The 10,406-nt window shown below is 41.2% G+C and overlaps 1 protein-coding gene across 2 annotated transcripts in view; it reads left to right on the top strand.

Moving 5' to 3' along the window:
• The window catches only part of GLP2R (glucagon like peptide 2 receptor), a 53,391-nt gene that overhangs the window by 1,787 nt on the left and 41,198 nt on the right, over window positions 1–10,406 (top strand). For both annotated transcript variants that reach the window (XM_036223673.1, XM_036223674.1), the window contains exons 2-3: window positions 4,782–4,869; window positions 6,882–6,986. In XM_036223673.1, the coding sequence (XP_036079566.1) occupies window positions 4,782–4,869; window positions 6,882–6,986 (193 nt within the window). The remainder of the gene's footprint in view (window positions 1–4,781; window positions 4,870–6,881; window positions 6,987–10,406) is intronic.

The following is a 10,406-nucleotide window of genomic DNA, read 5'->3' as shown; positions in this document are numbered from 1 at the left end:
CTCGTGAGCAGTGGAGCCATTGTGTCTCTGCAGGATATTTGAGGGACCATATTCTTTCTTCCCCAGCATTCCTTAGAAGCTGTTGACACGTGAATATTTATATGTTAAAACAGAAGAATCTGCAGTGCCTCGGGCTAGCTTATGACTCTGGCAAGGCCACGCCTTGGCCCTTTTGTTCTGGCATTTTCGTAATCAATAATGTGCTTGTTAGCATGCCTTCCCCCTGCTGCCACCCAGTCTGTTTTCAGAACCTCTTTGCTCTGTCTGTCCTGCAGTGTGTGTCTATAATCCTGATGACCCTCCTCTTGGTTCTGTCTTGAATCCCATATTCTTTTTCCCAATGTTTATATTACAAGGTTTTGTGTAGACTTTCATGATGAATTTTGCTCATAGACGCTTTCCCTGCGTGGATTATAAATGACTGTGGCATGTTTTCTGGCAGGAAGTCTTCATAAAATTCACTAAATGAGAAATTCTCAGGGATAGTTTTGTTTCTAAATTCAAGTAGAAAAATAATGCTATCGCCTCACTCGCCCCGCCCCTCCCCCTCGTCCGCTCCCGCCCAACTCATTTAATTAGGAGTTGCTTTAGCATTAAAAAACATATAGTCTCTAAGGCTGTTCGAGAAGTGAATTTCTGGCTCTTTCATACATTGCTATTGAGCCTGTAAAAGGTGTATATTTTTAAATTAAAAAATTATTGGCGAGGATAAATGTTTGGCAGTATGTTATCAAACCTTGAAAAATGTATATTCTATGTATAAACTAGAAATTCCAGTTTAAAGAATTAATTTCTCCTCATCAAGATTTTCTCAAATATTTATAAATATTTTCATTACGACGTCATTTATATGATCAAACATCTAAAACAACATAAATTTCCAAAACTAGGGGATTTAAAAATAAATAATATCACGTTCATCCATAGAAAATTATATAGCTGTTAAAAGTGTTTCTAGTGAAAAAGAGGCTAAGAAAATATGATTTCCATTTTGCTTAAAATAAAAAATAAAAGAAAGAAAAAGGCTACAGAGAGAAGTCTGGAAGAAGATGGTAATTTTTGAGTAATAAGATTGTGATTTCATCTTCTCCCCTTTTTAATTATCTGTAATTTAAATTTTATTTACACTGAAGTGTATTCCTTCTGTAACAAATAACATTAGAAGATTTATTTAAAGCAAGTCAACAGAGGCTTTTTTTCCCTCTTTTCCTTAATTCCTTCGCAGCCAAGTTAGTCATTGATGCTGGTTACCTAAGCAAGGGAAAAAAGAATCAAGATTGCACTGGACGTTTTCAGTTAGAAAACACTCACTCATGTATCTCCTTTCCTCAGTACTGTGTTTGTCTGGCTGTGTTCAGACTTGGATTTGCCTCCTGAGTTTTTGGTGTCTTTAGGACAATTGTCTGGAAAAAGTGTCTGAGTTTGTCTGGCTCTCGTAGACTAACCAAATTCAGTATTGCTTTGTTTGTTTGTTTGTTTGTTTTTAATTTTTGCTTTTGACCATGGCCATTAGTCATGCCAAAGAGCAGGGAGATAGGAGAATGTTAGTGCAGGGACAGCTCACATGTACGATGAATTCTATTGTCTCTTCCTCAGCCAGGAAAGTGCCTTAGTGAGGTACCCAAGCACAAACACAGCACTTTATCCAAGAAAGGGTCTTACTTTTGTGATTTGGAGGATTCTGGAAGCTTGTAATTCGTTTGTCAACTTATCTGTTGAATTTCTAAAAACAATAGAATCATTTATGGTCTCATTATAATATTTATTTCTTTAAACATCCTAATGTGTTAATAAGCTTGCATTGTGCCTCTTGGGCCACAACTCAGAGAGATATATTATTAATGGAGATTTAAAACCCATTGGAAACTGAAACCAAAGGATAAATGTCAATTATTTTGTCATCATCATCATCATCATTATTATTTACCAGTTAATCCCGTGGTTCCCAAGTGGTGTGCTAAAGTGCCCCAGGACACTGCTGTGAAATCACAGGGGTGTTGTAAGATATTTTAATTTGCCTAGGGAAGCAGCAATCCATGACATCTGCCAGATGGCATGCAAATTACTAGCTCAAGGTAGTTCACAGTTTCAACATTATGTCATATTTCATTCCTTTCAATGATGTTGTATTTTTGCAAAGCTGGATTTTCTGCACTTGTCATGATAAGAATCAAGTACCAAACAAAAATCAATGGAGAACAATGGTGGTGGCATCCAATATGAGTCATAGGTTGGAGAAGTTGTGCAATCTTCAGTAGGTGCTAAGTTGTTAGAACATAGACGCTTAATAAGAACGTAAATTCTTATTAAGTTGTTTGGACCTGCCTAGTGAATAAATGGGATTCTAGATATTTCTTTTGGCTTAGGATTGCTGGGGAATAATTATTGAGACACTATAGTCACCATGTATTGAGAAAGTTTGGGACCCTCTAGTCTAATGATGACCATACTAATTTTTCTTCAAAAAGTTGACTGTGTAATTCTTTGGGAAAAAATGCAGAGGAAATACTCACAGACCCCATCGTAAATGCGATAGTATTGGGGAGGATAGTATTGGGGAGAGTAGATTGGACTAATTACTCAGACTACCCATTAAGTTCATAGATTTTGTTTCTCTGTTTTGTTTTGCTTTTGTCCCCCCCCCCCCCGTGTGTGTGTGTGTGTGTGTGTGTGTGTGTGTTTGAATACCTTCCAGTGGAGCATCTCCCTAATTTACAATAGGCTCCTCCACACTCTGTTGTTATATCTGTCCTACTTCATTCTTTCAGGTTATCTACCTGGCCCAAGAAAGTATTTGAGTTTGCTACTCCTTATGAGAAGAGACAAATTAGCCCAGATCCCATATTTAACTTCTCTCGTGTTCATGTCCCCTTTCTCCCACTCTACCCACAACTGTGCCTGTGTTTTGTTTTTGTTTTTGTTTTTGTTTTAGCTGGAAAATGAGGGAGAATGGGGACAATAAATTTGACCCTGTGCTAGGAGCCAGTATTCAGATGAAAGGCCTGTCTCAGGCCCTGAGGAAGGTATAGGGTAATGAGGGAGATGGACAGGTGATCCACTGAAGACAGTACAATGTGATGGGCCTTAAGAATAAGTTGCGTGTAGTGTCACAGGGCACTGAGGAGAAGGGTTACTAGCTCGAGATTTCAGTGAGAGAAGTGGTCCAGTATGACAGGGGTCATTAGGCTTGAGCCTTAAGATATGAAAAGAGAATGAACCAGGTGAAGATGTGGGGTGGAAGGGAGTATCAGTGGGAAGTGCAAGGATGTGAAGTCATGAACAAGCACAAGTGAGGTTGAGAGTCTTGGGATGGGGTGGTTGAGATATTAAATATTGAGTTGACAAGACCATAGGAAGAAGGCTTAAGCAGAGGAGCCCTGTGCTCGGTTTGCCCTGTGGACTTACCACTATGAAACAGTATAGAGGAGATTGGTGGCACCAGGCCAGAGGTGGAGGAAATGAGAGGCAAAGCTGGACAGGAGTGAAATTTAGGAGGACAGAATCTGGCGCTTAGATAGATGTAGGGTTGAGGGAGAGGTGTCGAGGTTAACTCCTGTTTTCTACTTTGTGACTAAGAGGACATTGGTGCCCATACTAGGGGAAGAGCCTGTTTGGAAGCAGAGAATGATAGGGTAAGAATGTCACTTGACTTTGTTTACCAGCCAATTATATACAATTGACCCTTGAACAACGTGAATTTGAACTGCGTAAATCCATGTACACGTAAATTTTTTTTTCAATAAATACTTGTATTGTTTTGATTCATAGTCGGCATCCGCATATGGGCCAACTGCATGCATTGATCTATGCAGGTTGACATAGAGGACTTTAACATCTACAGTTTGGTATCTGCAGGGTGTCCTGAAACCAATCCTTCATATATGCTGGAGGATAGCTAAGTTTTGGGGGAGTCAAAAGTTATATGTGGATTTTTGACTGTAGGAAGGTATCAGCATCCCTAACTCCCACATTGTTTAAGGATCAATTGTAATTGCCTTATTTTTAGCAGATTTAAAGTCCTTTAGGGAAGAGAATGTGTCTTGCTCATTTTTGTATCCCCTTCAATTCCTCCCTAATGCAAAGCCTGGCACACTATAGGTGCTCAATACAGATGAGTCAATTGAAGGAAAAAAAAGTCCCTTTAAAGCCAAAAAAAGTGGTATTAGATATACAATTAGAAGTTGTCAGACAACTCTATTATCTGGAAAGTCCAAAAAGTATGTGCTGTATACCCAAGGTTCTATGGGATGACATAGTTAATGTCAGAAAGAAAAAAATCCCAAAGCCTTAGTGCAATAGCAGAACATCTGTCTGCTGAATATCTTCGACTCTGACCCACAGCCACCTGGGCGAGACGGTGCATGCTCCTGCAACTCCTCTGGACCTTCTCTGACACATGACTGAGCCCTCTTCATGTGCTGCTCCTCTTTGAGATTGGCGTGGTCTTAAAAGCACACAGCCATTCATCTGTTTGAGTGTGAAACTTCAGGATAAGCATATTGAATCCTCTTGAAATGTCAACCTCCCTTTTTTTTGTAAAAAAAAAAGAAGAACTTTCATATTTACATTAAAATCAATACGATTAAATTATAGAGTAAATGAAAAATCTATATGTGTCTTTTAAATAGAACATAAGATGCCAAAGAAATTCTGTTTTTTTGGTGGAGGCCATCATGGACACTTCAGTTAAAAAGTTTGAGAATGATGATATGAGATGATTAACAAGGCCACCTCTGTGCTTGCAGCTAACTTGGGGCCAACATAGTTTTTTTTCTGCTCAGGTTACAGGATCTCTCCTTGAAGAGACAACTCGGAAGTGGGCTCAGTACAAAGAGAAGTGCCTAAGAGATTTACTCAAGGAACCTTCTGGTAAGCACCTATATTAGCTGTCTACGGCTGTGTAAAAAATAGCCCCAGGCTTAATGGCTCAAAACAATAGTAATTATTTATTATTTCTCACGGTTTCTGTGGGTCAGGAATTCAGACAGAGCACATCAGGGATGGCTTGTCTCTGTTCTACAATGTTTAGAGTTTAGTTGGAAGACTCAAAGGCTGTGAAATGAAATCACCTGAAGGGCTGTTTACACTTATGTCTGCTGGTTGATTCTGGCTCTCAGCTGAGAGTTGAGCTGGGACTATTGCCCAAAAAACTTCCACATGGCCTCTTCATGTGGTCCAGGCTTCCTCCCAGCACCCTGGCTGAGTTCCAAGGGCAAGCATGACTAGATGCGAGGTTCCCTTTTATGACCTAGCCTCAGTAGTCACTTCTGCCATGTTCATTTGAGCCAAACAGTTACAAAGGCCTACGTAGGTCAAGAGCAGGGTAAGATAGACCCCTTCATTGTAAAAGAGCTTGTGAGATGGGATACATGTACATGTAGTCATCTTTGGTTAAAGCCATCTGTCACAGCACACTCACCACCTAGTCATATGACATGAACAATTGTCGTAGATTAACCTGGAATCTATTGAGTGCGTGGTGAGCTGGGCGGATGCAGAGAAGTGAGAGGTTGGTGTGGTTCTCAGTTTCCCATGATGTTAACTGAAGCTGAGTCATAACATTTACCAAGGTCTACACTAAGTTTAGAGCATTCTAGCAAATTTGTATGGCCTCTCCTACCCACATGTTAACTCTTTGGGTGCATCCGGACCCTTTTTAAAAAAATTAAAGAAGAATATGGAGCTTTAACTCATTGCCTCTGAGCACTGGGGACTGTGGATGAAAACTGCCCCCTCCTTGTTCTCCCTGCTTCTTTTAGGTCACTTTATTCAGGAGCCTGGAGGTTGACAGGACAGTATAAACTCTCTCCTTATTTTCCTGGCCCCAAAGCAGTGACAGTTTTCAAGCCATACTCTTCTTCCTGTAATTATTCCTTCAGCCCAGGCAGGCAGCAATCAAGGCTTGGTCTGTTACAAGAACTATCTCCCATTTTGGGGAATCCTGCCTTTTAAGGTCAAAGTAGGCCAGTCTTCATTATCTGGAACTAGGTGAGCACAGCCTCACACAGACCAACTGGGTGCTGACCCCCGGCAGCCAGGTCTACAAGGTGTCCCAAGCCAGTATGTTACCTAGTAGGTCTGCATTTGTAGGGTCCTAATGAAAGTAACCTGTTCACTCTGAGTTCTTATCTAATAGGGAGCAGATAGTGGAGAATGATGATTGGTTCCCAGTAGTGAGGAGCCTGCCATATGGACATTTGGGATCCAGCCTGAAACCTCTTCATTTAATTCTGAGAGGCCTATAAAGCTGGGACTTACGTTTATAGTTTCTCTTCACTAAGCACTAGTGTGTACATCATTCCCTGATCTAGATATTGCCCATATATTTCATAATAATCATTGGATTAGTATTCAAATGGAGAAATATTACTTGGTAGTACTTGTGTGAGGTACATGTGACTGAGAACCTCAATTCTACAGATACTTTTATATCCACTAGTCATTTTGCACATTTCACACTAAAGTTGTTCCAGGATCTAATTGATGGTTTGACAATTATTTAGTTAATTATAGCACATAAGGCACTTATTGAACCTCCAAGTGTTCCCCTAACCCTGAGTTTCTGTGAAAGTTCAGTTCCTGTAAAGTAAATCAAAATTGGTGTGACAAGCACATTAACACAATTAACTATGCCACCGCCAGAGGTCAAGTTGGGTAGATGAAAGCACAGTGCTTGGGGATGGATTAAGCATTCCTGTCCTCCCCATACTGTATCTCACCTGAACCCATCTGGAGAGTGGGATGCCCATGCTGGTCCCTGTGCAAGTCACTCCAGCCTCCAATGACAGGAAGGCAGGCCCTGAGCTCCTGGAGCCTGTGCCTCCATCAGTAGACTTGGTGCTCTAAAAGTGCTGTTCATTTGCTCCCTCTTCTCTCCACAGGCATATTTTGTAATGGGACCTTTGATCGGTATGTGTGCTGGCCTCATTCCTCTCCGGGAAATATCTCTGTTCCCTGCCCTTCGTACTTACCTTGGTGGCGTGAAGGTAATAAGTTTAATATGATTGATTTTTGACAGTTTCCTTAAAGTCTGGTCCCTCCTGGGTAGACTAACCAAAGAGCAGTTAGCAAAAGTGTTCCTACCAAGTGTTTTTCTTGGCTTCTTCTCCCACAAAAGGTCTCTTTCTAAGCTGTCAGTAATACATGTTTCTTCTCTCTGATTTTCCAATTGTCTTCCTGCAATTCCTCTGTGCCTGGATGTTCCATTAATATAAAAGTCCTCTTTTCTTTGAAGATGGTAGAGTCCAGGCCTGGCTTCCACAGAATTTGCTGCAGTGAGGGTAAGAATTATTACCATCATGGAGAAGAGAAAGAGGTGGGGGACAAAGATTGGGACACTCAAATTCATACAATTTTGGCTTGTCAGATAAAGAGGAAGAATGTCCAAACTACCTTGCAATAGCATTGGAAGGAGGTTCTACTCAACTGTGTTTTTAAGCCCCACAAGTATTGAATGGAGAGTTTAATCACTCACTTTGCCTTGATCCTGCTTAAAGGAAGTGGCTATCATTTAGGACTCAGTATATTGGTTGTTTTACTGGTAAAGAAGAGAAACAATTACTAGTTAGAACTCTATTGCCTTTGACCAAAGTCCATGGACAAATCTAAGGTAAGATTATTCTCAAGAAATACAAGTATTTACAAAGTTCCAGGCCAAACAAAGTAAGAATGGATTTCTGAACAGGCAAGATGGTGGTGATATTTTGTATTTAATTTCAGCCCTCAAGAAATGGTCACATCAGTTAAAATTTGATTTCAATTTTTTGAGGCCTCTAGTGCCATAAGAGAGTCTCAAAGGAAAATGCGTTCATGAATGGGAGAGATAGTGACATATTTTAGGAAACGGTCCTCTGGTGAGATCCAGTTGGAATCAGCCCAGGAGACATGAGGTTGTGAGGTTCAAGGGAAGGTGGAAAAGAAGATACTAGACAGCTTGCTGGACCTGAGGGGTCAGCTCGGTGAGGAGGAAAGAGCACTGGACACAAAATCAGGAGCCTTGAGGTTAGATCCTGTCCCTCAGACTTTCGGCAAGTTACCAGAGCCCTCTGAGCTATCATTTTCTTATCTGTAAAGTAAAGTGAATAATAGCAAACTTTTAAGGTCAGCTTGAGAAATAAATGAGAAGGCATGCACCAAGACAGCCACACAGTAGGTGTTTTATAAATAGAAGCTGAGGTCGAGACTGAGTTAGAGCCCCTTGAATTCCTTCAGGTCTTTAAGACCCCAAATGTCTCCACAGACTCCTCAAGGGCACATGGAATAGGCCACCACTGCCCAGCTCCGCCAACTACCTATTCCTTCCTAAGAGCTAAAAATAAATAATCCATTTCATGTTAGAGGAAAAAGTAATTGAAAATCCAAACTGACAAGAAAGTGAAGATAAGACTTTTTTAAAAAAAAAAAAATGGGTTCTGAGCTCTTAGAATGTAAAAGATGGGAAGTTGCTTTTCTTTTCAGCCTTCTATGTATTATATCTTTAGAATCCAAATGGGTCCCTGCAGTGAAAGGAGAATGCAGAGACAGTAGAGAAGAAGGGATGGGGACGCATTCTCATGAGATATTATTAGAGGAAGGAGCATTTTAACGTGAGAAGAGAGCACGTAGAATGGCGGATACAGGCTGTAATGACATATAAGACAGAATGGGGCTGGGGCCTGATTGTTCAGAAAATTGTATATTATACTAAAAGTTTTAAACTTTCCTCTTTAGAAAAAGATTACATGGAGCTTCTGAAGGTGTTGAGGCATGAGAAGGGTGTGATAAGATTTGGGGTGTTGGGGGATACGTTGGTAGCCTGTGGCTGTTGGAATGAGGCATGGAGGAGCATCAGGGAGGCAAGTTTGGAAGCTACTGTAGTGGTCCAGGAAAAGACGATGAAGGTGTGGATTTAAGCAGAGGCAATGGGTTAGAGAGAAGAGGAAAGAGTTACAAAATATTGGAGGTAGAATAGTCAAGATTTATCATCAGGTGAAGTGGGAACTCAGGAACAGAGAAGAAAACATTCTCACTTTCCACCTGGCCCCAATCATATTCACTCCTTGTCTGGTTGGTAGCCAAGACCCCTGCACTCCTTCCCCTGTATCCCTTCAATGCTCATCATCGCTCTCAGCCTTTGCTCCCCTGTCTCCTCACTGGTCCCTCACCTCAGGTCTGGCCTCCTTCCAACTCCCCCACAAAGCTTTCAAAAATGCACATTGAATTATTTTGGTGCATCACCAACACCTCTGAATGGTGCTCAAGACCTTCCATCACCTGGCCCTGCTGACCTCTGTAGCATTTTCTCTCACCTGCACTTCAGCCAAATTAACAACTCCCAGGCTTCTACACCTGCCCAGCCATTCCCACCCAGTGCCTTTGCCCATTCTTTCTGTTTATAAACTCAACTTTAATACTGAGCTTGAAACTTTAATTCCTCTAGAAAATTTCTCAGACTGCTCCTCACAAGTACAATGGTCTCTTGCCATTCTGAGACCTCTTATGTATCTGTGTAGTCAGTATTCCACCTTAGCATTTACATCTTACGATGCTTTTATTTGCACATCTCCTCCTCCTGCTAGACTTGGAGGTTTGCCTCCTTCATCTTTGCATTCCCAGCACAGAGAATTATGGCTGGTATGGAGAACACAAATATCAAGTGACATTATTGTCATTCATTTAGTCAGCAAATATTTATTGAACACCTACTGTATGCCAGGCACTGTTTTAAGTGCTTAGAATATATTAGTGACCAAAACAGAACAAATTCCTCTCCTCGTGGGGCTCACATTACCGCAGCAGAGACAGACAATAAACAAGAAACATTATAAATAAGTAAGAGTGCATTGGAATATGATACACTTTAAACAAGATGGTGGGAGAGGGAGGGAAGGTTGGAGTGAGAGGAGGGAGTTGTGATTGTAGATTGAACGATCAGGCTTCATGACAAAGTGATGTGTTAATGAAAACTTAAAGGATGTAAGGAATTTAGCCAATAGAAGAGTGTTCAGCAGGGAAGGAGACAATGAGTGCAAATTGTGCAATATTTGGGGAGCATGTCTGGTGTGTTCTATATAGAGCAAGGAGGTCAGTGTGGCTAGAGTGAAGGGAGAAGAGGAGCAATCGGAGAGTAGGTCAGAGAGCATCAGGGAAGACCTTTCTGGGTTTTGTACGAGGCCGTAAGGACTCCGACTTGTTTTCAGAGAGCCCTTGGATGATTTGTGGCGAGGCATGACATAATGTGACCGACTGCTCGGTTAACTGTAGACCATAAGAGGCTTGAGTATTGGAGACAGTCACAATAATCCAGGTGAGAGACAATGGTGGTTCCAGTAAGGGTGGTAGAAGGAGCTGAAAAAGCAGTGTCTGGATATATTTGAAGGTAGAAACAACAGGATTGGATGATGGACCAGATGAAGAGTATGAGAGAG

This window comes from Rousettus aegyptiacus, unplaced genomic scaffold, assembly GCF_014176215.1.
Source record: "Rousettus aegyptiacus isolate mRouAeg1 unplaced genomic scaffold, mRouAeg1.p scaffold_m13_p_6, whole genome shotgun sequence".
NCBI lineage: Eukaryota > Metazoa > Chordata > Mammalia > Chiroptera > Pteropodidae > Rousettus > Rousettus aegyptiacus.
This window is presented reverse-complemented; position numbering and strand designations above follow the sequence as displayed.